At 35.7% G+C, this 26,731-nt stretch overlaps 1 protein-coding gene across 1 annotated transcript; it reads right to left on the bottom strand.

Moving 5' to 3' along the window:
• Positions 1–341: 341 nt before the first annotated feature.
• LOC125779460 (uncharacterized) lies at positions 342–26,600 on the bottom strand. Its single transcript, XM_049460821.1, has 3 exons — positions 26,473–26,600; positions 1,013–1,862; positions 342–948 (listed from the first exon to the last, which is right to left on the bottom strand). Exons 2-3 carry the CDS (start codon positions 1,213–1,215, stop codon positions 444–446), a joined length of 708 nt encoding a protein of 235 aa, XP_049316778.1. The 5' UTR covers positions 1,216–1,862; positions 26,473–26,600; the 3' UTR covers positions 342–443.
• Positions 26,601–26,731: the final 131 nt, after the last annotated feature.

Genomic DNA, 26,731 nt, shown 5'->3' with positions numbered 1-26,731 from the left:
CAATGCGAACATCAGTGCGTAGAGGTCCTTCAAGTGCGTTTAATTTACGCGAAAGACTTGCTAACTATTTTATAAATGAAGGATCTGTACCATTCCAGAACAATATAGACTCTATCACAGGAGGACCATATGCTCCTGGAGAACCTTATTAAAAATAATCACCTTTTTTTAAATTTATGAGATTATTTATTTCATTTCATTCATTTTGTTTAATTAATAACAATGTTTATACTTATTTACTAAAAAAATAACGAAAATAAACATATAATTATTAAAATTTATGAGATTATTTATTTCATTTCATTCATTTTTTTAATTAATAACAATGTTTAAACTTATTTACTAATGGACTAATGATAACGAAAATAAACACATAAATAAATATAAAATTATAATTTAAAAATAACTATATCTTTCAGTGTTGTTATGAAATATCTTCATGTTTACTCATTCTGCACATCAAACACAGCCTGTAATGCCTTTTCCATAGCTCTCGTTTGCTTTGCCTCGTCCATTTTGTTTAAAATGGAAGCCATTAATGAGGTGAATGATTTTACAGCTGGATTTGTACTTTGTTGTTGTTGAGTCTGCTGGGTAGGTTGTATAGCTTCGATTTTATGTTTGAAAACCTCGATGGCTTCAATCATCTTCTGGTCAACCTCGCTAGAAGTTGGCCCAGATGACCCTCGCTTTCTACCCCTGTTGTTTGCAACTTGCGTATAGCAGGATGGTGAGGGAACCGAGGTTGATGCCGAAGGACTCGGGGATGGTATACTTTGCGCCACGGGGAAAGGAGGCGATGGCGACGGCGGTGATATTCCGTTTGGCGACAAGGGCCATAATGGTGGTGATTCCTCCTGCGCATCTCCTTGTACCAATGTTTCGTCTGTTGATTGACCCGTAGCAGTAGCAATATCGTTTACACAAATATTGTGTGAAAATCTAATGCTGTAAATTTAAGATTTTGTTTCAAATACAAGTATGTATATTCATTTAATAAACTAAAACTTACGGTCTCGGCAAAATATGTGGCTTGAGGAATTTCATTGAATCTAATAGATGCCACTGTCTTTGAAATTCTGTCCCGCTGCCTGAGGGGGCGTTAGCCTTCCGCGCTTCCCTCCCGTACCGGTCCCTAAGTGTCAGCCATCTACGGCGACACATTTCTCCTATAAAAATATAATTATTTATTATTAACAACATAAACAATAACATAACAAAGCAACTTACCACTTGCGTTCAATTCCCTCCCAATTTCGTTCCACAAGGCATCCTTTCTTGATTGCAGCTTGTAAAATGTATTGCTCTTATCGTACAACTCACTTTTACTTTCCACTAAACTAATAAGTTTTTCGTCATCCATTTTTTTATTTATACGCACAAATTAAAAATCCAACAAACTCTTTGATTTGACGTTTGTTTTAATGGCGCTTGTTTTCATTTGAACAATGTTGCCATTGCCCAATACGCATATATAGTTTTGAGCACATCTTTGTTTTCAATTACAATTTTTTACAATATAAAATATCAAAACTAAAAACAAACTATTAAAAATAGTTTATATATTTATAAATAATAGCATTCGACTCTGATTTTGAGTTATTTTAAGAAAATTTCAAACATATTGAACAGATTGAATTATAAAAGTTGATAATTACTGCAGTATATCGATATTGGCAACCCTGCGTTGTGAGAGAGCAATCAGCTGAGACGTTTGCGACGGCAAAAATCCAAATGTCGCAGATTCTCACGTCAACGTCACGTCAGAGTAGCGTTTTTCACTGTTCAGTTACATTGCGCGCCCATAAGATAGGTCGTCCCAGCTGACACGACCCACGATTCTGCGTTGTTCACTAACCAGCCTATTAATAATTCATTCGGGTATATAAAGGGTGATTTTTTAAGAGCTTGATAACTTTTAAAAAAAAAAAAACGCATAAAATTTGCAAAATCTCATCGGTTCTTTATTTGAAACGTTAGATTGGTTCATGACATTTACTTTTTGAAGATAATTTCATTTAAATGTTGACGGCGGCTGCGTCTTAGGTGGTCCATTCGGAAAGTCCAATTTTGGGCAACTTTTTCGAGCATTTCGGCCGGAATAGCCCGAATTTCTTCGGAAATGTTGTCTTCCAAAGCTGGAATAGTTGCTGGCTTATTTCTGTAGACTTTAGACTTGACGTAGCCCCACAAAAAATAGTCTAAAGGCGTTAAATCGCATGATCTTGGTGGCCAACTTACGGATCCATTTCTTGAGATGAATTGTTGTCCGAAGTTTTCCCTCAAAATGGCCATAGAATCGCGAGCTGTGTGGCATGTAGCGCCATCTTGTTGAAACCACATGTCAACCAAGTTCAGTTCTTCCATTTTTGGCAACAAAAAGTTTGTTAGCATCGAACGATAGCGATCGCCATTCACCGTAACGTTGCGTCCAACAGCATCTTTGAAAAAATACGGTCCAATGATTCCACCAGCGTACAAACCACACCAAACAGTGCATTTTTCGGGATGCATGGGCAGTTCTTGAACGGCTTCTGGTTGCTCTTCACCCCAAATGCGGCAATTTTGCTTATTTACGTAGCCATTCAACCAGAAATGAGCCTCATCGCTGAACAAAATTTGTCGATAAAAAAGAAAAGAACCGAACACTGATTTTGGTAATAAAATTCAATGATTTGCAAGCGTTGCTCGTTAGTAAGTCTATTCATGATGAAATGTCAAAGCATACTGAGCATCTTTCTCTTTGACACCATGTCTGAAATCCCACGTGATCTGTCAAATACTAATGCATGAAAATCCTAACCTCAAAAAAATCACCCGTTACAAATAGATATATGTATATGTGTGTGTGTTTCCAATATTTATTAATTGTTACTGAATTCGTATAAGCTAATGTTAGAGTTGAGAATTAATATACATACTTTTTCTTGTAATTACAAATACTTGAATTCGTTGTGTGTGTTGCGTTTATTCCCTCGCTGTGGAGTATGGTAAATGAATTTGCGTGGATCCTTATGTTGTATCCGTATTATTTATGTGAAAAGATTTTATTATGTTCACTTATTGTATGTTTCACTTATTGTGTTCACTTGTTATCGTTTCACTTGTGGTTCGCTTATATGTTGGCGGGATAATAATGCCTTTTTGGTAAAAAGCGCGGGAAAATCGTCTCTTTTTGTTTCTCCTTCTGTTGCGTGAAGTTGGGGCGGTTGATATTCCTCTGCATTACGCCTCTATTACTTTATGTAATTTGTGGGAGTAATGCAGAGGAGTATTTGTTTGGATTAAACATTCATTATTCGTTGTCATAATTCAGAGAATCACTCTTTTCCACAAGTGTTTAGTCAATTTATTGAATTTTTTGTTAATAGTGTTGATTTATAATTTATAATTTTGTAAATATTAAATGTAATTATAATAATTACCCGACCAATAATGAATAACTCAATTTAGAGCTACCGATTGTTAAAGAGGTTATGTCTGTTTTTTTTTATGAACAAAATTTTCTCAAGAAAACAATATGAAAGTTCTAAAAGTACAATTATTAAATTGAATAAAATATGGTGTGCTGCTGAAATACCAACTTGTGGATTTCAATACGCGACGTTAAAACTGACAAAAATCTTCAATAGCTGGAAATTAATACAAAGAAATCGTAAACGAAAGAAATCAGTTACACAAAACATAAAAGAGGAACTTTTCTCAGAAAATCTGGAGAAATTGTTTGATATGTCGATATATGCGTTAATAGAAGAATATAATAGATGTCTTACTAAAGATGCGGATCAATTTCAGTATTTACTACAAGTAGTAAAACAGCATCGACAGAGATATCCTAATTGTCATAAAAAGACTTTGCAATAAATATAATTACCTCATTTATTTTGAATTATAATTTCTATTATAGTTGCTATTAACTATAAATTTATATTAATTGTTATAGTTATAAAAGTGTTTCTAAATTGCCAAAATAATGTTTTTCCTAAACCCGATTCATAAATTACTTTTGTTTAACCGTTAATTGAGTAATAAAATATTATCTAAGACATAAATTATTTTTTTTTTATTCCCTGATTGAAAATTTTTTTCATAATGGAAATAATTTTTAAGTCATAAAAAAGTCATCAGTATTAGTCTAATAGAATAAATTTCAAAATTTCATATATTTCGATTTTTAAGTTTGAATATCTTCAGTTGAGTTCACTTTTATGAAAAACATATCAGAGACTTTTTGCAGAGCGTTTAATTTCCTGTAAGAATCATGTTTCAGTTCATTTTTACAATTATTCATTGTATAAAAATAAGAAAAAAAAAAATTTTTTCAGTTGAAAAAAAAGGTTGCCTCAAAATGGCACACCCTAATGAACATATGTATTACGCTTTGGTTTTTTACACAATCCTGCTTGTTTTTGTTGATCAAAAATCAAGGGGTATTGCGGGAAATATGCCAATGTGGACTTTGAATATATTTTATACGCAATCCTGCTTGGTTTTGTTAGCCAAAACTCAAGGGGTATTGCGGAATATATGCCAATGTGAACTTTGAAGCTGTGAGCGTATCTACATATGTGACAGTACACTTATGTAAAAATATTTAAGTATTTTAGAAAATGTTTTATGTTATTTGAATTATTGTCTTTAAGTTGTACCCGATGTCGACAGGTTATATTTTTAGACGATTTCGTATGTATGTGTATGCGCCCGTGTATATATAAGTTAGCAACAATAACATTTAAAGTAATCAAAAGACACGCGCATCCGTTCTACTCGCAAAAGTGCTGACGATACGTCTAGCGCAGTGTGGCGTGATTCTCTGGAAATCCAGCGTAAAGTGGGAACCGACGTCAGCAGAACTGCAAGCGCATTAAGTTACCATAAGAATTATAAAATTTGTTAAGTTTAGAGTTAAGCGAGCGATTGAACAATAAAGGTCGTAAGACCAGAAAAAGAAGTTAATTTTTACTTTTGACAAGTAAACCCATAACTGGCGCCCGAGCTAAAATAAGCCCCTACGTCGCGAAGGAAAACAAAATGCGTTAAGGATCCTTCTTCGGAGAACGTGGAGTGATAATAAAAACAACTGTGCTAGTGTGAGATCAGGCCCCTTAGTAGCAGAGCAAAAAGGACGCGTTGGACGCAAGCCAACACATCAGCACCTATCAACATTAACAACCAACAATATCAAGAGGCAAAGAATGAAAGTCGTTATTGTATTGTAAGTTAAGTGATAATTACTAATTAAGAACATTAAGCGAAACCCAGATTGTGAAATTTTTTTTTTTTACCAAACTAAAATTGAAATAAAACCTTTAAGCATTAATTTGTAAGTGCAAAAACTGAAACGTTACTCAAGTAGAAAAGAAACCGATACGTAAAGAGTAGTGGACAGTAAGAAAAAATATAAAACGAACTCTTTAACAGACACAACAAAATAGACAATGTCGAACCCAAATAATCTGGTTCGTCCACCAGTAATCAGGGCGAATGTCCTTGCAGGAAATTCAGGATCAGCTAACGTCACAATAAACGAAGATGACCTCGTATACCTAACAGGAAGGGTAGCTTTAGACGTGGTACACAGGCAGGGGCCCAGCATAGTTAGGGCAACCCTTAACCCGAATGCGGGCTTAGCGGACGCGTGAGTTACATCTCAGGTTACGTCTGACAGCATGCAGTTGTGCACCACATCGCATGATCAGCCAGTACGTGACCAAAACAGCAGAATCAGCATATTTTGAGTCTGTTGGAATGTGCGGTACACCCACACACTTGGGCAGACTCGAGTTGCTGATCTGATGGCAGAGGCAGTCTGATTCTTGCAACAGAACAGCTCAGCATGATTATTATTATATAACTGGCGCAGTCGAGGCGAACCGTGAAAGAAAAGAAAATTAAAATTGAAAAATAGTGTCAATATCCAACAAATATATTTAATTTGCCGTCACTAGAAGAAAATCAAAAATTTTTTGCGTGCAAATTCCATAAATCAACAAGGAGATTAAATTTTTCCAGCTAATTGAACTTTAAATTATTGAAGTGCATAAAGCAGACTGCGACGCAATATCTACATATATTAAAGTGATAACTTAAATAAGTGCCGAAGGTCTTACTAAGAAAAAACATATCAACCATAACATAACACAGCAACTACATATTACAAGCTTCAGCATCAGTAGCAGCATCACCGAAAACGACAGCGGCAGATACAGCAAAATCAACCATTCCTATTCAGCAAATAAAAATATAAAAAAAAAACAACAAAGTCAACAATAACAATACCAGGAGAAACGGCAAAGACAAGACGACAATAGCAACAGCGGAGACAGCAGCAGCAGCTTTAACAAAAAACAAAACAACAACATCAACAGCAACAAAAACAGCAGCAGCTATAATGCAGAGAAGTATTGTAAGAATAAATTAAATATTGATATTTTAAGAAAACATAAGTTCTAGGAAAAGAAAGATAAACCAATTTAAATAAAATGGCTAATAATAATAGGAAATTAGAAAACTGTGTAGTAGCAATTACACAATTGTTAGAATTAAATGCAATACATAATCAGCGGTCAATAAGACAACGTATTGAAAAAGATTTAAAATATGTAAATTCTTTTGGAGGTGATGCCGGCCAATTGCCAGCATTCATTGAAGCAATAGATAGGATTCTGAGGGATTATCCAAACCAGGAACAAGAAGTTTTTAGAGTGGTGTACGATTTAAAAATAAGCGGAAAAGCAAAAAATTATTTGCATCTTGCTCCACCAGCTAGTTGGGAAGATTGCAAAATAAAACTTAAACAACATTTTAAGCCAAGGAAAGATCAAATGACCATAACTAGAGAAATAAATACATTGCGAGTTGGTAGCATTAGTGAGTTAAGCAGGAGAATCAATGAAATAATTGATGCTATAACTGAATTTGGAGCTCTGGATGAAAACGGGGAGGCAATGAAGGAAATTTTTTCAGGTATGCTCATTCAACGTATTAAGCAAATTACATCGGGGACTTGTGCTTATGCAATAAGGAATTCAATTTCATTGACACAGTTATCAGGAATTATATATAGTTTCATAGGGCTAGACGATGGAAATTTAAATCCCACACTTTTAGCAAGAAACAAAAATTCAAACCAATTTGTTCAGAAGGCAAGAAATTTTAATAATAACCAAAATCAAAGTAATCAAAGAATAAACAACTTTAGGGGACAAAATATTGGCGATCAAAACCATGATCGTTATTATACACAAAATAATTCGGGACGATACTCTCAAAGGAATACCAACTTTTCAGGGCAAAATAATTATTACCCAAATAATCCACAGAGACAAACTAATTATCGGACAGGAAATTCAGGTCAATATACAAATCAATATCGTAATAATAATACTAATAACGGCTATGGTAATTCAGCAAGACAAAATATACAGAACGGCACTCGGCAAACAAGACATTCATATGGCCCAACACCCATGGATGTTGATGCCGTGAGCAGGACAGAGGAAACGAATAATAACGAGGAATTTTTTACCAATTAGCCTCGGAAAATCAAAATAAAATATTAATTTCTCTTACTTTGTTTAACAAAAAATGGTGTGCATTGGTAGACCCGGGCTCTACTATCAGTATTATGAAAAAATCAAGCTTCGAACATTATAAGTTACCGGTTTTAGAAAAAAATAAAACAATAATTAGTACACTGAATGGTGATATAAGAGCGTCTAACGAAAGAGTTAAGACACCATGTCCGCTAGAATTTAAATACCCTCACAATGCTAGGATGAGATGGTTGAAACTAGACTTTGAAAAACCGTACGATCTTCTGCTAGGGAACGATTTTATATTTAATAATTTCAGTATAATCGATATTGAAAACGAAGAAATTAAGCTTAAAAATGGCGTTAAAATTCCGTTTTATTCAAAAACTATCCAAGAGCAAGTATATGCATTGGAAGAAAGTAAAATGCAAAACATTCAACTCGATCATTTAAAATCAAATGAACGAAAAGAGGTTGAAAAATTGCTAAAGAAATATGAAAAGTTAATGTATAAAGAAGGAGATACCTTGACAAACACAAAAACGGTGGTCCACGAAATAAGAACCACCACAAACCAACAAATCAATTCGAAAATATATAGGTTACCTCCGAAACATGAGGATGAAGCCATAAGGCAAATTAGGGAGCTAGAAAAACAAGGTATAATCCGGAAAAGTAGGAGTAAATATAGTTCACCTATTATCATAGTACCAAAAAAATGTGATAGTATGGGCAATAAAAAATTTCGTTTAGTAATCGATTACCGTAGACTAAATCAAATAACTGTCGATGATAAATATCCTTTGCCAAACATTGATGGAATCTTAGACAAGTTGGGCAAGGCGCAGTACTTCAGCACTCTTGATCTAGCCAAAGGTTACCATCAAATTTTAATGGATAAAAAGGATATTGAAAAGACAGCTTTTGTATCTCCGGTGGGATTATACGAATATATCAGAATGCCCTTCGGACTGAAAAATGCTCCGGCTACCTTTCAACGTCTAATGAATGACATATTAAGAGAATACATAAATAAGATATGTGTCGTTTATTTAGACGACGTATTAATTTTTTCAACGTCATTAGAGGAACATTTAAACTCCTTAGAGAAAATTTTTTCAACATTAAAGGAACATAATTTAAAAATTCAAGTCGATAAATGTAGTTTTCTAAAGAGGGAAACAAAATTTTTGGGGCATACCTTAACCAAAGAAGGGATTAAGCCAAATCAGGACAAGATAGCAGCAATACAAAATTTGAAAATACCTACAACTGAAAAACAATTAAAAAGTTTTTTGGGAGCCACTGGTTATTATAGAAAGTTCATTAGGGACTACTCAAAAATTGCATATCCAATGATTAAATATTTAAAAAAAGGATATAAAATAAATTCAAGAGATCCACAGTACATAGCTAGTTTCGAAAATTTGAAAACACTAATTTCATCGCATCCAATTTTAAAATATCCGGAATATGATAAGGAATTTACTATCACAACGGATGCAAGCGATTACGCAATAGGCGCAGTGCTTTCTCAACAAGGTCAGCCAGTGTGCTATATTAGCAGAACTTTAAATAACCATGAGCAGAAGTATGCTACAACAGATAAAGAGTTTCTAGCTATTATATATTCAATAACTTATTTCAGGCCGTACATATATGGCACAAAATTTAAAATTATAACTGATCATTGCCCGATAGTATTTTTAAATAATAAATATAAAGGAAGGGAGTTTTCACAACGTCACCAAAGGTGGCTATTGAAACTGCAAGAATTTAATTATGAAATTGAATATCAAAAAGGGAAAAATAATGTAGTAGCAGTTTTATTAACCCGGATTGAAATCTCTCCAAAAATCGAAGAAAGCAATGATAAAGAATCCAAATTAGAAATGTCAGATACAATACATTCCACAGAAGAGGAACTGTTAGAACATTTTTTCATAAAAGATGAAATTGTTAACAAGTATAAGACCCAAATTATAATAACATATAGTAACCAAACTGAAGTTCAAATAATACATGGAAGGAAAATAATCGAGATAAACCCTATCGATACGGAGAACATATTGAAAAATATTTTCAGAAGATATCTTGACAGGGGCAAAGTGGGTATTTTTTCCGAAGTGGAGGAGGCTGATTATCACAAATTTCAACTATTACTTATAAGCATGTTTTCTTGCAATAGCAACCTGCAATTCATAAAATGTACAAAACAACAACAGAAATTATACAAGAAGATGATCTGCATAAACAAATTTCACTTTACCATAGTAATGAGTCAATGTATAGCGGAATAAACGAGACTTAGGTACAATACACTTAAGGATAGAATATACTATCCAAAATTAAGGGCACATATGCAGCTAATTATAGGTAATTGGGGAAAATGCAACCGATAAAGCCGAAGTTTAAACTAACAGAGACACCTTCAGATAAAAACGAAATTATACATGTAGACATTTTTCATTTTAAAAAGCAGTCATTTGTCACAATCATTGATAAACTAACAAAATTTGCCGCAGCATACAATATAACTGATAGAAATTGGAGAGCAAAGAAGGCCATCATAATTGAACATTTCACGAAATTCGGGAAACCAAAGAAGATTATCATGGACAACGAATTCAGGGCCGAACAGTTAATTCAGTTCTTAAATACAGAAGGAGTCGAAGTACACTTAACAAAACCAAACTCTCATACAGGTAATGCAGACATTGAGAGGCTGCACTCAACCTTGTTAGAAAAACTAACAGGAATTGAGGATCCAAGCCTCTCAACAGAAATGAGGATACAGATCGTTATAGGTAACTATAATGATCGCTATCACTCAACCATAAAATGTACACCCAATAACGCAAGAAATAGTATTGATCCAACCATTTTAAAAAATGCAATAGACCGGAAGAAACAAATCACCATACACAATAGAAATAGGTACAGAGAGGACTATGTAGAACTGAGAACAACGGGACCGATAAAGAATTATAAAAGAGTAAGACACAAGGACGAACCATATTTCCGAATCACCCCCTTACAAAACATTCATGTAGCAAACATAAAAAGACCTCTTAAATTAGATAGAGTAGGCATGGAAAGTGATGATGATAGGTTTAGCACAATAGCACATAATGGCGATGTATTTGAAAGTGTAAATTCACGAGTCGACACATTTTCAGATGAGGTGGATAATAATGTTCCTGATGACCGCCATGAAATTGGCAACAGCATTCTTACAAGTGACACCGATAGTTGAAGAAGCAAGATACACCATGATCCAACTTGACGAAGTAGAGATCGTTGACGAAGTAAATATAATACTTCATATTATACATCCGAAAGAGCTAACAAGTTTGGTGGAAGAAATGGAAGAAAACATAAGACAAGCAGACTTAATTAACAAGGCACTTCTTTTTAACGAAATTAAAGTAATTAAAGCAAAAATTAGATCAATTACTCCCAAGGAAGAGGAAAGAAAGAAGAGAGGTTTAATTAATGTAGGAGGGACAATGTACAAATGGTTGTTCGGGGTAATGGACGAGGAGGACCGACAAGATATAATTAGTCATCTAAAAGTAATAGAGGGAAATTCGCACAATGCAATAACAAACATCAATAAGCAGATTATCATAAATGAGCATTTTAACGATTCAATTAATTTAATGAAAACAATAATAAAAAATGACAGGAGTAAAATTTTAGAAGAATTAAATCAGATACAAAAGGAGGATAGAGAGCTAGCGAAATTGGTTCTTTACAATGATCAAATGAATAAATTAAGACATATAGAAGGGAAGATACATGAAGTTCAAAATAATATAGCCGCCGCTAAAAACAATTTAATACATCCGGGGATGTTAACTAAAGAAGAAATAGATAGCTTTGACATAGATTTTTATAAGCTGAAACTAGCCAAAGTAGGAGTGGTAGCTTTCAAAAATGAAGCACTTGTGTTCGCCATTCAAATACCAAAAAGTTTTTTTAAAGTATATGTAAAATTAATTATACCTCTACCAAACAGACGTAAATTGCAAATAGATCAAGAGGATGAAAAAATTGTAACAATAAATAAAAAGCATTATAAATATGAAGTTAATACGTTATTAAAAAAATTAAGATTAAGTAGGAATTGTATTTTTTGTAATGCTTGTGAATTCAAATATAATAATACTACAATAATACAAGAAATAAGTGATGATACTGTAATCATCAAGAATGCAAAAAATTTAAAACTTAAACAAAATTGTGATGACAGAGATTTTGTACTGCAAAATAACTATATATTAAATTTTGCGAAATGTGAAATTAAAATTAATGAAGAAAAATTTAGTAACAACAAAACTAAATTCATTGATAAACTGATACATCCTGTAAAAATTTTAAATCAAAGCTATGAGTCGAAAATAAAATTTGAAGATATAGTTTTAAATCATTTCAAGAATATTAAAGAAATAGAGGAACTAAAATATCATAAGAGTGTATCTTACGGTATAAATGCCTCATTAATTATAATAATAGTAATAAGTATAATTATTATTATTATGTATTTATGTAAGCAAAAAAATGAAAAAATTAGTTTAAAAATTATAAATAAAAGAAGTCAGGAGACTTCTCAGAGTGGCTCTGGGGGAGTTACATCTCAGGTTACGTCTGACAGCATGCAGTTGTGCACCACATCGCATGATCAGCCAGTACGTGACCAAAACAGCAGAATCAGCATATTTTGAGTCTGTTGGAATGTGCGGTACACCCACACACTTGGGCAGACTCGAGTTGCTGATCTGATGGCAGAGGCAGTCTGATTCTTGCAACAGAACAGCTCAGTATGATTATTATTATATAACTCGTGCGACCAAACCATCAATATAGAACATGCAAGCAACTTATCAGGTTTAGACAAGATACCCGATGTAGTAAAATGTTTACGCGAATTCTCGGGAAATCCCGCCGAATTCAATTCATGCAAAAAAAGTGTAAATCGAATATTAAATATCTACGAAGCGAGTAAGGGCACACCTAAATTCTACGGAATCCTTACGGTGATAAGAAATAAAATCGTCGGCAACGCGGATGCTGCCCTTGAGTCATACAATACACCCTTAGACTGGGGTGCTATTTGTAAGTGTCTAACTTTACATTACGCCGACAAGCGTGATGTATCCACCCTAGAATACCAAATGACTTCTTTGGTTCAGGGAAATAGGTCAATTGAAGAATTTTACCAGGCCGTTTATTCCAATTTATCTTTAATACTTAATAAGTTAGGTTGTATGGAGGTGGGTAGCGAGGCTCATAATCTTCTTACTCACACATACTGAAACAAGGCGCTAGATACGTTTGTGCGCGGCCTCAACGGCGACTTGCCTAAACTATTGGGCATGAAGGAACCAATGGATCTGCCTCAAGCATTACACTTGTGCCTGAAGCTGGAAAATCAGGGATTCCGCACACGGTACGCACACAACACCAATATGGATCGTAGAGGGATGCAGCGAATCACCGCACCACCTTTACCTTCAAGAAATTTTCGGAGGCAAGTAAACCAACAAAATTTCTTCCCCGAAATTGCTTACTTCCCACAGCCACAACCACAACTTATTTCACATAACTTTCCAAATCAAAGATTTGATAGGAACTTAAATGCACAAACACACTTTAACCAACCGCCTATGCGCCCCCCAAAACCGCCGGTGCCTATGGAGATAGATAAAACTTTGCGCTCGCGCCGCATTGACTATATGAACCGGCCACAAAATAATCAATTATACGGCAAAAGGCCACCACAGACCATTTCTGAAAGAAATCTCAAGCCACAAAAGGCACAACGCAATTTTCATATAAGTAATACTCCAAGCGCTACCTTGTACACTGGCTCAGAAGATAATCTGAATGATTATTTGGGCGTGGCGGACGACAATATACAGGATGAAAGCCTATATTACGAATATAGCGATATTCATTTTTAAAGTTAAGAAGCTCTTCGTTGCCTTACTTTGAATGCCGCACGAAGAGCGGCGAAGTATTCAAATTTTTAATTGACACTGGCTCCAGCCAGAATTATATTCAACCCAATTTAGCAAAAAAAGTACTAGAAAACCAAGATATATTTTTAGCGAAAACTATTGCTGGTGATATAGAAATAAAACACCACACATTTTTACAGCTTTTTTATCAAACAGAAACTTTAAAATTCTTTATACTACCCCCTTTAAGAACTTTTCATGGCATTTTGGGCTATGATAGCTTTCGGCAGCTAGATGCTGTAATTAACATTAGAGAGGGAACCTTGACAATTAAAAATAATTTAAAAATATTAATTAAAGAATTAAAAACAGATGCAGTAAATGATATCAAAATACACGATGACAACATTACTCCCCATCAAAAAATAGCTCTACAGAAATTGGTTACAGAGCATCCTAACTTATTTTCGGAACCGGATGAACGGTTAACTTATACTACCAAAGTAGTGGGAGAGATCAGAACGTCATCCGATTCTCCAATATATAGTGAGTTGTATCCATATCCAACATCGCTTAGAGGCAAAGTAGAGAAACAGGTGGAAAAACTACTAAACGATGGCATTATAAGACCATCCAGATCCCCCTATAATTCCCCTGTGTGGATCGTGGCAAAAAAACCCGATTCCAGTGGAAATAAACAGTATAGGTTGGTGATCGATTATAGAAAATTAAATAGTTTAACTATAGCGGATAAATATCCAATACCCGAAATAGAGGATATGTTATCGCATTTAGGCGACAATTCATTTTTTACCACGCTAGACCTCAAAAGTGGGTTCCATCAGATCACACTAAAGCCGTCAGACATAGAAAAAACGGCATTTTCGGTGAATAATGGGAAGTTCGAGTTTACTCGGCTACCATTTGGGCTGAAAAATGCGCCCGCCATTTTCCAGCGTACACTTGACGATATCCTCCATGAACATATAGGCAAGATTTGCTATGTGTATATAGATGATATCATAATATTCGGAAAATCCGAAGAAGAACACTTATAGAATCTTCGAAAAGTTTTCGAAACTTTAGAGGAAGCAAATATGAAGATTCAACTGGACAGATGTCACTTTTTTCAAAAGGAGGTAAAATTTTTAGGATTTATAGTATCACAACAGGGCATTAGAACTAACCCAAAAAAGGTAGAAGCAATTACTAATTTTCCCGAACCCAAAAATATTAAAGAATTGCGTTCATTTTTAGGCCTATCCGGCTATTACCGTAGATTTATTCGCGATTACGCCAAATTAGCAAAGCCATTAACAATCTTACTAAGAGGCGAAGAAGGCCGAATTTCAAAAAACAAGTCCGCAAAAGTACAGATTGAATTCAACGAACAAGCTAAAGAAGCATTTCAGAAAATTAGAATTACATTGGTTTCGGATGAGGTAATTTTATCTTTTCCAAATTACAATAACGATTTTGAGCTCACAACTGATGCCTCAAATTTTGCACTTGGTGCCGTTCTTTCCCGAAGTGGAAAACCTATTTCTTTTATTTCTCGAACTCTAAGTAAAGCGGAGGAACATAACGCCGCAAACGAGAAGGAAATGCTAGACATTGTCTGGGCATTATCCACTCTGCGGAATTTTTTGTACGGGCACGCTAAGGTCAAAATCTTTACAGACCATCAGCCCCTAACTTTCGCTTTAAGCAACAAAAATACAAATAGTAAAATGAAACGATGGAAGGCAGAACTTCTTCTTCTTCTTTACTGGCGTAGACACCGCTTACGCGATTATAGCCGAGTCAACAACAGCGCGCCAGTCGTTTCTTCTCTTCGCTACGTGGCGCCAATTGGATATTCCAAGCGAGGCCAGGTCCTTCTCCACTTGGTCCTTCCACCGGAGTGGAGGTCTTCCTCTTCCTCTGCTTCCCGCGGCGGGTACTGCGTCGAATACTTTCCGAGCTGGAGTGTTTTCATCCATCCGGACAACATGACCTAGCCAGCGTAGCCGCTGTCTTTTAATTCGCTGAACTATGTCAATGTCGTCGTATATCTCGTACAGCTCATCGTTCCATCAAATGCGATATTCGCCGTGGCCAACGCGCAAAGGACCATAAATCTTTCGCAGAACTTTTCTCTCGAAAACTCGCAACGTCGACTCATCGGTTGTTGTCATCGTCCAAGCCTCTTCACCATATAGCAGGACGGGAATTATGAGCGACTTATAGAGCTTGGTTTTTGTTCGTCGAGAGAGGACTTTCCTTTTCAATTGCCTACTCAGTCCGAAGTAGCACCTGTTGGCAAGAGTAATCCTGCGTTGGATTTCCAGGCTGACATTGTTGGTGGTGTTTACGCTGGTTCCAAGATAGACGAAATTATCTACAACTTCAAAGTTATGACTGTCAACAGTGACGTGTGTGCCAAGTCGCGAGTGCGACGACTGTTTGTTTGATGACAGGAGATATTTCGTCTTGTCCTCGTTCACTGCCAGACCCATTTCTTTTGCTTCCTTGTCCAGTCTGGAGAAAGCAGAACTAACGGCGCGGGTGTTGAGACCGATGATATCAATATCATCGGCATACGCCAGCAGTTGTACACTCTTATAGAAGATGGTACCTTCTCTGTTGAGTTCTGCAGCTCGAACTATTTTCTCCAGCAGCAGGTTGAAAAAGTCGCACGATAGGGAGTCGCCTTGTCTGAAACCTCGTTTGGTATCGAACGGCTCGGAGAGGTCCTTCCCGATCCTGACGGAGCTTTTCGTGTTGCTCAACGTCAGTTTACACAGCCGTATTAGTTTTGCGGGGATACCAAATTCAGACATCGCGACATAAAGGCAGCTCCTTTTCGTGCTGTCGAAAGCAGCTTTGAAATCGACGAATAGGTGGTGAGTGTCGATCCTCCTTTCACGGGTCTTTTCCAAGATTTGGCGCATGGTGAATATCTGGTCGGTTGTTGATTTACCAGGTCTGAAGCCACACTGATAAGGTCCAATCAGTTTGTTGACGGTGGGCTTTAATCTTTCACACAATACGCTCGATAGAACCTTGTACGCGATGTTGAGGAGGCTAATCCCACGGTAGTTGGCGCAGATTGTGGGGTCTCCTTTTTTATGGATTGGGCATAGCACACTTAAATTCCAATCGTTGGGCATGCTTTCATCCGACCTTATTTTGCAAAGAAGCTGATGCATGCTCCTTATCAGTTCTTCGCCGCCGTGTTTGAATAGCTCGGCCGGCAATGCGTCGGCCCCTGCCGCTTTGTTGTTCTTCAGGCGAGCAACTGCTATTCGAACTTCTTCATGGCCGGGTAATGGAACGTCTGCTCCATCGTCATCGATTGGGGAATCGGGTTCGCCTTTTCCTGGTGTTATGTGTTCACTGCCATTCAGCAGGCTGGAGAAGTGTTCCCTCCATAATCTAAGTATGCTCTGGGCATCGGTAACTAGATCACCTTTGGGGGTTCTACAGGAGTATGCTCCGGTCTTGAAACCTTCTGTAAGCCGCCGCATTTTTTCGTAGAATTTTCGAGCATTCCCCTGTCGGCCAGCTTATCAAGCTGTTCGTACTCACGCATTTCGGCCTCTTTCTTCTTCTGTCTGCAAATGCGTCTCGCTTCCCTCTTCCACTCTCGGTATCTATCCCATCCCGCACGTGTTGTGGTCGATCGTAACGTTGCGAGGTAGGCAGCCTGTTTTCTCTCCGCTGCGACACGCACTCGTCGTCGTACCAGCTGTTCTTTTGCACTTTCCAAAAACCAATGGTTTCGGTTGAAGCTGTACGTAGGGAGTTTAAAATGCCGTCCCACAGTTCCCTTATATCGAGTTGTTGACGAGTGCTCTCAGAGAGCAGGAGTGCAAGCCAGAACTAGAAGAGTGTAATGACGAAATATTTCATAAAACTGGTCGAACTAACGTTGTGGCTGATGCACTATCAAGAATTACAGCACAGCAACAAATAAATTCAATGTCGGTTATGACGCATAGCGATGACAGTTCAGGTCAAAACTTGATTCAATTCGTGGATGTACCTATCAACGTTTTTAAAGATCAGATATTTTTCTATTGGTCTACAGAATCAAGCTATAAATTTCAAATTGTTTTTCCAACTAATCACCGTCACACTATAACAGAAATAGAATTTTCCGAGGAGACAATCATATCTTTATTGAAAAAATATCTAAACCCCTCAGTAATAAATGGGATCAGCGATCCCGAACCAATAATGGGAATAATACAAGAAGTTTTTTCAATCCACTTCAATAAATATCGTATTAGGTTTGCACGAAGAAAGGTAGAAGATGTATTAGAAGAACAAAGGCAGGAAGAAATTATCATAGAAACACACAGAAGAGCTCATCGTAATGGCAGAGAAAATAAATCTCATATACTAGAGAAATATTTTTTCCCCAGCATGAATAACAAAATAAATAAAGTATTCAACAATGTAGTATTTGTAAAACAAAGAGGTACGATAGACACCCTAATAAGCCCGTCTTAAAAGAGACACCTATCCCCTCATATGCAGGACATATAGTGCATATAGATATTTACAAAACGGAAGGCAATCTCGTGCTCACTGCTTTCGACAAATTCTCAAAATATGCGCAGGTAAAACCAATAAAATCAAAAGCTACTCAAGACATAAAAGAACCTTTAAAGGAACTTCTCTTTCAGTTTGGAGTACCCAAAACCGTAATTTTTGATAGCGAAAGGGCATTCAATTCAGCGACTATTACTTTCATGTTGGAAGACATATTAAACATTCAAATTTTCAAATCCCCGCCATATAAAAGTGCAGTGAATGGCCAAATCGAGAGATTCCATTCAACACTTTCCGAGATTATGCGTTGTCTAAAAGCCGAAAATCGAGATCAATCATTTGCACAACTTTTAGACAGAGCTGTCTATGAATATAATTACTCAATTCACAGCACAATTAATAATAGACCAATAGAAATTTTTTTCGGTCGTATGGTAAGCACAGACCCCGAACAATTCGAAAAAGCTAGATTAGATAATATTCAAAGAATAAAAGATAAACAACAACAAGATCTTAAAAATCACAATAGCAAATTACAACCAATTATTGATTATAATCCAGGAGAAACGATTTACGTGAAGGTCCACAATAGGTTAGGAACTAAAATCTCACCTAGGTATAAAAAAGAAGTAGTTAAGAAAAACAGGTCGACTACGGTACTGACCGAGTCAAATAGGGTAGTTCATAAGAGTAATATTAAAAGCTAAGTACTAAATTTTTTCTTTTTGCAGACTAACGCTTACAGCGACAACAATGGCTCTGACCGACTTCCAAATCACAGACTTCTCAACAGCTCATATAATTACAATAAGCAATGGACTGACCAAAATACAAGACGGAACGTTTAAACTGATACACCTTATCAACGTTGAACTGTACGAACAATTTTTGGCAGAGGTAAAACAATTCACGGACAAAAACATACAGACAAACAGTATATTTTACTCAGCTTTAAAACAAGAAATAGAACAGACTAAAGAAATAATTAAATCTATAAAACCATCAGGTAGAAAAATTAGAAGATCAATTAACATCCTGGGTACAGCATGCAAATATTTAGCTGGAACCCCAGATCACGACGATTTTGCTGCATTAGAATACGTCACAAAACAATTAAACGACAATAACAATAAACAATTTCTAGTAAATCAAGCACTAACAGAACGTATGAATAACCTCACAGTAATTACGGACAAACTAGCAAACGCAATAACAAAAGACAGCTACTTTAACGACGAACTAGTAATAAGTATTCAAAATAGATTACCTTTAGTTAAGGAAGAAATTGTAAACGTTAGATATGCCATCCAATGGGCAAAATTAAAATTAGTAAATAGCATTTTATTGAACAAGAAAGAATTAGAATTAACTCTTAAAACACTAGAAGAGGAAAAGATGCCTTTTTCATCAACTGAAGAAGCCTTAAGTTTTGCAGAAACAAGCGTCCTTTATAATTCAACAATGTTAGCGTATATCGTGAAAATACCAATTACGGAAAAAGAAACCTATGAAAATATTTTAATTAAACCTTTTAAGAGAAATAATACGATTATAAATATTGTTTTCAATAATACTATTAAGAAAGAAAATAATATACTTGGAATAAATAGCGAGTGTAAGACAATAAATTCTATATCTATTTGTAAGAAAGACCAAATTGTTAGCCTAGTTAATGAAACCTGCATAACAAAACTTCTAAATAGCAAACAAAATCCAACTTGTCAATATAGCAACGCAAACCATGTTAAACCAAAAGAAATACTTCAACCTGGACTAATTCTACTAAACAACTTTAATGGTACCGTAAATAATAGCTTGGAAGAAATGTCCGTTGCAGGTACATTCGTCGTAAAATTCAGCAATCTTATCATAAAAATAAATAACGATTCTTTCTACAATGGCGAAACGCTTTTAACCGGGGCGTTACCAGCAAGAACACAATTTGCTCCAGCGGAAAAGGAAAGAATAAATCTTTTGTCATTGGAATCAATCCACGAGTTATTCATAGGCAACATAAAACGTTTGGATTGCCTTCAAAATAATACCACTCAAACTTCTGTGGCAATAATGGCCATTCTCACACTAGCAGCTTTTTCAATAATATTCTTCTGCCATAGGAGAAAGAAGATAATCCTGCAAACAAGCTTTACATCAGAAACATCGTCCAAGGGTAAGGACCCAGAAGTACCAGAAATAGTACCAAAAACAACAAACCCCATAACATACTTCAATTTTGACAACTTACCATATTTTTGATCAATTGAGGACAATTGATTTTAAGAAGGGAGGAGTTAGCAACAATAACATTTAAAGCAATCAAAAGAGACGCGCATCCGTTCTACTCGCAAAAGTGCTGACGATACGTCTAGCGCAGTGTGGCGTGATTCTCTGGAAATCCAGCGTAAAGTGTGAACCGACGTCAGCAGAACTGCAAGCGCATTAAGTTACCATAAGAATTATAAAATTTGTTAAGTTTAGAGTTAAGCGAGCGATTGAACAATAAAGGTCGTAAGACCAGAAAAAGAAGTTAATTTTTAATTTTGACAAGTAAACCCATAACTTATATATATACGCATATTTGTACATATGTATGTTTGTTCGCGGTACGAAGAAACCACGGAAAGAGAATTGACCGACGGTGATTTTCGCAAATTCACTTGTTAGTAAGTATATATGTAATTGTATAACTGCGCCGCATATACATATGTATGTATATACTTTTGCAGTGAGAAGAGGCCGCGAAAAAGAGTGTTAAATGATATTACGATTTTAGAATGTATGTATGTATCAGAGAACTGCAAAAATCACTATTTTCTTGATTTACTCATACGCGAACTTTTTCATTCAACCTAACTCACTGAAAAAACCAGAGTGATGAGTAAAAATCAACTAATTTTGCCGTACACATCATTCCGAGGATCTTGAGTCTTCGGTTCAAAATTTCTCACTCAATTCAACTCACTGAACAAAAGTCAGCATTCAAAAAAATGAGCATGTGTTGACGAAAGCCTCATTCGGTTCAATTTGAGTTGATTGATTATGAGTAAACTATTAGCAACAAGACGACACGATGTGAGCGTGCATGTACAGTAACAATTTCTATGCAAGCCCCATGCGTTCCACGAACTGCAGCTTGTTGTTGTAGCTTGTTTTTGTTTTCGTTCTTCTCACGTTTCATCTGTGCAGAAAAAGTGCCGCTTGCTGCGCGCATGAGTAAAATCATACGAGTTGATTTTTGCGAGTTGAGTGTTGTTTTTGTTCAAAACAATGATTGTTGAACCGAATGAGCAAGCGTCCGAAATCATTATATTGAACACGAGCCGAACAAACTCGGAGTGAAACAAAAAATCGCACACACCCGAGTGAATTTAAAATCAACAACGAAATTGTGAGCGCATGCATGTTGGATCGGCTGATCCGAACAGTGTGATTATTCGGCTGTTGAGTGCGTACGAATGTTTTTCATTCAGCCGATGCCGTTCTCTGGTATGTATGTATGTACTATATGTACATATGTATTTGAAATTGAATATGGTTAAACTAGCGAAAGAGCAAGTTATGCTCTTTCTTTGCTATAGAAATATACGTGAAATATATGTAAGTATGTATGTATGTATGGTGTAAAATTTAATTCGCACATATGCTTTTGTTTTTTTTAAGCAATCCTGCTTATACATGATTAAGTATAAGGGGTCTTGTTGGAAATTTCGCAAGTAAATACTTGAATTTTTACATATATTTTTTCGGGGTTGGTTTGTGTTATGACACAACGGTAAGGATTTACCGGCAATCACTAATCCGCTATATACAGTACCAAACTGCATTGTTATAGGTTTTCGGTTTTAACCGGGAAATAAACCGAACACCGGAAACAGTTTGGTAACGGTTTTCACTTATTTTTCGACCGGGATTTTGGTCTGAACCGTAAACTTTATGTTTTAGATTTTAAACCATACATATCAGAGAACTGCAAAAATCACTATTTTCTTGATTTACTCATACGCGAACTTTTTCATTCAACCCAACTCACTGAAAAAAACAGAGTGATGAGTAAAAATCAACTAATTTTGCCGCACACATCATTCCGAGGATCTTGAGTTTTCGGTTCAAAATTTCTCACTCAATTCAACTCACTGAACAAAAGTCAGCGTTCAATAAAATGAGCATGTGTTGACGAAAGCATCATTCGGTTCAATTTGAGTTGATCGATTATGAGTAAACTATTAGCAACAAGACGACACGATGTGAGCGTTACGACTGCATGTACAGTAACAATATCTATGCAAGCCCCATGCGTTCCACGAACTGCAGCTTGTTGTTGTAGCTTGTTTTTGTTTTCGTTCTTCTCACATTTCATCTGTGCAGAAAAAGTTCCGCTTGCTGCGCGCATGAGTAAAATCATACGAGTTGATTTTTGCGAGTTGAGTGTTGTTCTTGTTCAATACAATGATTGTTGAACCGAATGAGCAAGCGTCCGAAATCATTATATTGAACACGAGCCGAACAAACTCGGAGTGAAACAAAAAATCGCACACACCCGAGTGAATTTAAAATCAACAACGCAAATGTGAGCGCATGAAAGTTTGATCGGCTGATCCGAACAGTGTGATTATTCGGCTGTTGAGCGCGTACGAATGTTTTTCATTCAGCCGATGCCGTTCTCTGATACATATGAATATGATATATAAAGAATGAAAGGAGACGATACTACTCACTTTGATTTCCGCCAGTGGCTTTTGTGGATAATATGAGTGTATGTGTCTATGTGTATTTGCCTGTGTCTACGCTTGTGCCTGTGCTTGTGGAGTGCTTCTTTCTCCCATCCTTGTGCTGCTTGCTGCTGCGGTGATTCTCTGGTGGCTTTGTGGTTTTTTCTATTTTTTTTTTGTTCTTGTTTGTGCGTTATTTCACCCAATACTTCACTCTTATTTTCACAGCACAATTATTATTATTATTTTTTTGTTTTTCTTTTCTTTCCACCTCACTGATACGGTTTAGAACCCTTTTTTCTTTCTTTTTTCTGTTGTTGTGTTTTATTTGTGCTTTGCTTCCCGTTACTTCAATCACTTTTCACTTATATGTATGTATGTATACATACATATGTATATGGCAAAAATTTCTTCTTTTTTTCGAATTTTCTCACCACCGTAACTTTTTATATTGTATGTACATATATATATTTGGTTTTACCGTTTCTGCCAAATTTTGTCACCAATTCTTCTTTTTTTCCTAACTTTTTACATGCACATGTATGTATGTTATTTCCACACTGCACTTTCGATACTTTTTTTTTTTCTTCCAATCACCACAGGTTTTACTTAAAAAATTTTTTGTTGATCACCACAGGTTTTAGTTAAATTGTTTTGTTAATCACCACAGGTTTTATTTAAATTTTTTTGTCACTCCCGGTTTTTATTTGTCCAATTTTTGTCACAACGGAATTTTTTTTTCCTTTATCACTACCGTTTTTTGCAAAGTTTTCCCTCCCGTTTTTTATTTTTATTTTTTTTTAATTAGTTTAGATTGTTAACGCGTCGCCGCGTCACCGAGATTAATTATGTTTTATTTTATTTTTCAATTTATGTCGCCATTAGTGCCGTCCGGTACGAAGGACCAATAAAAAAGTATGTATGTTAAACTCACAAAACAAATTACCGGCACTCACCTTGACAGGGCTTAAGCGATCGAACGTTAGCGATTATCAGATACGTGTAGACGCACGGATTGATCCAGAAAAAGAGGTGGGCGCCGTCCGCCAGCAGAGAACGTATAATATAGAGAAGGTTCAATTGCGGACAGGCGTGTGAACTGTCAAGAGCTAACAAAATCCTATTAGTGGATTTCACCACTTTTGGCCGAGAAGGAGAAATTTTAGCAGTGCTGAGCGAACAGAGCTGAGCATTCAATGAAAATTATGCTCGGAAATATACATTGTTATTACAGACGTATGTTGCTCGTTTGCTTATATTTTTATACGTTTACACGCAATCATATCAATTGATATGATTATCATTTTGCGTATTTTTCTGAATACATGCAAAACTGATAACATTCTAATTAAATTGTGCTATTTTCAAAACTATATTTGTAGTTAATGTGCGAATAAGAGTTATTTATAAAATATTTATAATGTTTGATAATATTATATAATTTCATATAAATATGAATGACTATGGTGTTATAAGGCAGAGCCGCTCAAAATAATGCGCAATTTTTCATCCCTATACTCGGAGTATAGGCAAGCAAATGCAGTCGAAGCATGTACGCTATGACGCTAATTCTGCCAGCGTCAAAAATACACTCGAAATACAGTAATTCAGTTTCGAATAAGCATATAGAAGACTTAATGAGAATCAAAACTTACGATCTTGAAGTCGATATGGAAAAAATCATGGAAAGTTAAAAAAATTAACTTAAAATTATTGTTTTTCTTAATTGCTTTTTTAATCAAAAACCATAATTTTTTATTTTTTTCTAAATTTTTAATAACAAAATAACCAAATAGCACGATTTCACTCAGTGTACTAAGCAAGCGCGCGCACACAATCATACGCTGGCAGATATCAAATGTGTGATTGTATGCGTTGGTAAATAAATTGCGTATTATTTTGAGCGGCTCTGTTATAAGGTAACATAACCAAAGCAAATATAATGTTTACCACACTGGTTAACGAACTTAAGTAATCAGGTCAAATCTTTTGTTTTACCTAAGGGTTAAGATCCTATAAAAAATTATAAATCAACAATTATAAAATGATGCGCGGCCTGTGTGCGTGGTATTCACTGATTAGCCAGCATCACAAAATAGGAACAAAACGGCCTCTTAGTAACAGCCGAATGTTCCCGCCAAAACAGGCGTCCTACCAAAGCAACAACTCACCTCACCATTTCGAGTCATTGCGCGAAGCAATCAATGATTCGACCATAGCAACAGTTGAGTTTGGCCGCCTTAAACTACTCCATCTAACAACAACTCCTAAGTTCGACTGGGCACGAGTAAAATAACAACAACGCAGAGAAGAGACTGAGCTTAGGCTAAGAGTAATGAAACCAAATTGTAAAAATTTAATTAGTAATCAGCAATAAAGCGAGCAACATCGCTATAAGTAAAAACTTGCATTCTAATTAATTGGCGCTCAACGTGTGGCCTTTAAAGGACCTCTAGCAACTGGATAATCCAAGAAAATAGAGGAGAACCCCGCATCCTGATGAAACGAAGATCCTGAAGAATATTAATAATTTTGGATATAATTAAAACTTGTTCTGTAAGTAATAATTCAAAATCATAAAAAAGTGAAAAAGTTGTAAATTGAAATTATTTGTGCAGTGAAATGTTCACTTATTAAAAACCACATTCTACGTGAAATAAATTTGAGAAAAGAGAATATTGCCTCCTTAAAAAAATATATCGATATAAAATAATAAAAAGAAAAACCTGTTTATTAAATTTGCGTTTTGTTCTGAGATAACCTCTTTTGTATGATAAATTGCACGTGGTGGAAGGCTGTTTTTAGTTGAAATTGTGTCATTTTTATTAAGTCTTTGCTTTATTTTCCAATCCAGTGAATCGTTTTTTTCTTTGAAACGGCCGCTTTCTCCAACCGCAAAAAAAAAAAAAATAAAAAAATAACTACATATTTTTACTAAAAACTACTATTATTATTTGTATTTTGTTTAGAAATTAATAATTAAATATTTTTCATACGAAAAATCCATTTGCTTTAATACCAATATGAGTATAAGTAGGGAGCAGGTGCTTGAAATAGTAAATGTGGCTACTGAGCGCACTAGACAAGCATTTGCTGAGCAGATAAGCCAAGTCACTTTAGCGTTAAATCGATTAACTCCTCCCACTGCTCAGACTTACATGCCAGTATCTATCAATCCCCTTATTTTGGATAATAGCGCAAGTTTGGATTTAATAACATCCCTACCTGAATTCAAGGGAGATTCTGCTTCATATCCAGCTTGGCGGACCGCTGCACATTTCGCAATGGAATACTATAAGGAAAAAACCAATTCCGATCGGTACCCAATAGCAGATACAACTGTAATTTTAGCCAACCTAGGAAAATCAAAGTACTTTACCACCACAGATTTAAAATCTGGTTTCCATCAAATCGTTTTGTGCGAGGAGGATAGGAAAAAACCGCGTTTACATTAACAACGGAAAATACGAATTTTGTAGGCTACCATTTGGATTAAAGAACGCGCCTAGCATCTTTCAAAGAGCTCTTGATGACGTTTTACGCGAAGATATCGGAAAATGTTGTCATGTCTATATCGATGACATAATAATTTATTCCCCCGATGAATATTCTCACTTAAATACAGGGTAGGCCATTTAAAGTTGACCCATCTGGCAACGCTGTAACTTTTAACAGCGCTGACAAATCGGCTAATGTCATACCGCGTTAGAAGCGTCATTCGAAGACAATTTATACCATGGAACAGTACACTCCAAAAGAACGCGCTGAAATTGTTCAGCTTTATATTCAAAATAACTTTTCAATTGTGTTAACTCAACGTGCGTTTCGCAAAAAAAATAAAGTGAAAAGTGCTCCAGTTAAGAACACAATTAAGTCTTTATACGCAAAATTTGTGAACACCGGTAATCTCTGTAATGCCAGTCATGCATCCAGACAACGCACAAGACGTTCTGATGAAAATATCGAAGCTGTACGAGCCAGTATT

Source organism: Bactrocera dorsalis, chromosome 6 (genome assembly GCF_023373825.1).
Source record: "Bactrocera dorsalis isolate Fly_Bdor chromosome 6, ASM2337382v1, whole genome shotgun sequence".
NCBI classification, from domain to species: domain Eukaryota; kingdom Metazoa; phylum Arthropoda; class Insecta; order Diptera; family Tephritidae; genus Bactrocera; species Bactrocera dorsalis.
This window is presented reverse-complemented; position numbering and strand designations above follow the sequence as displayed.

Excerpts from the sequence above, each read along its gene's own strand:
- LOC125779460 (XM_049460821.1), bottom strand. The coding sequence starts at position 1,215 with ATGTTATTGTTTATGTTGTTAATAATAAATAATTATATTTTTATAGGA. Across the intron at positions 949-1,012 it reads CCACATATTTTGCCGAGACC|CATTAGATTTTCACACAATA; the intron begins GTAAGTTTTAGT and ends TTAAATTTACAG.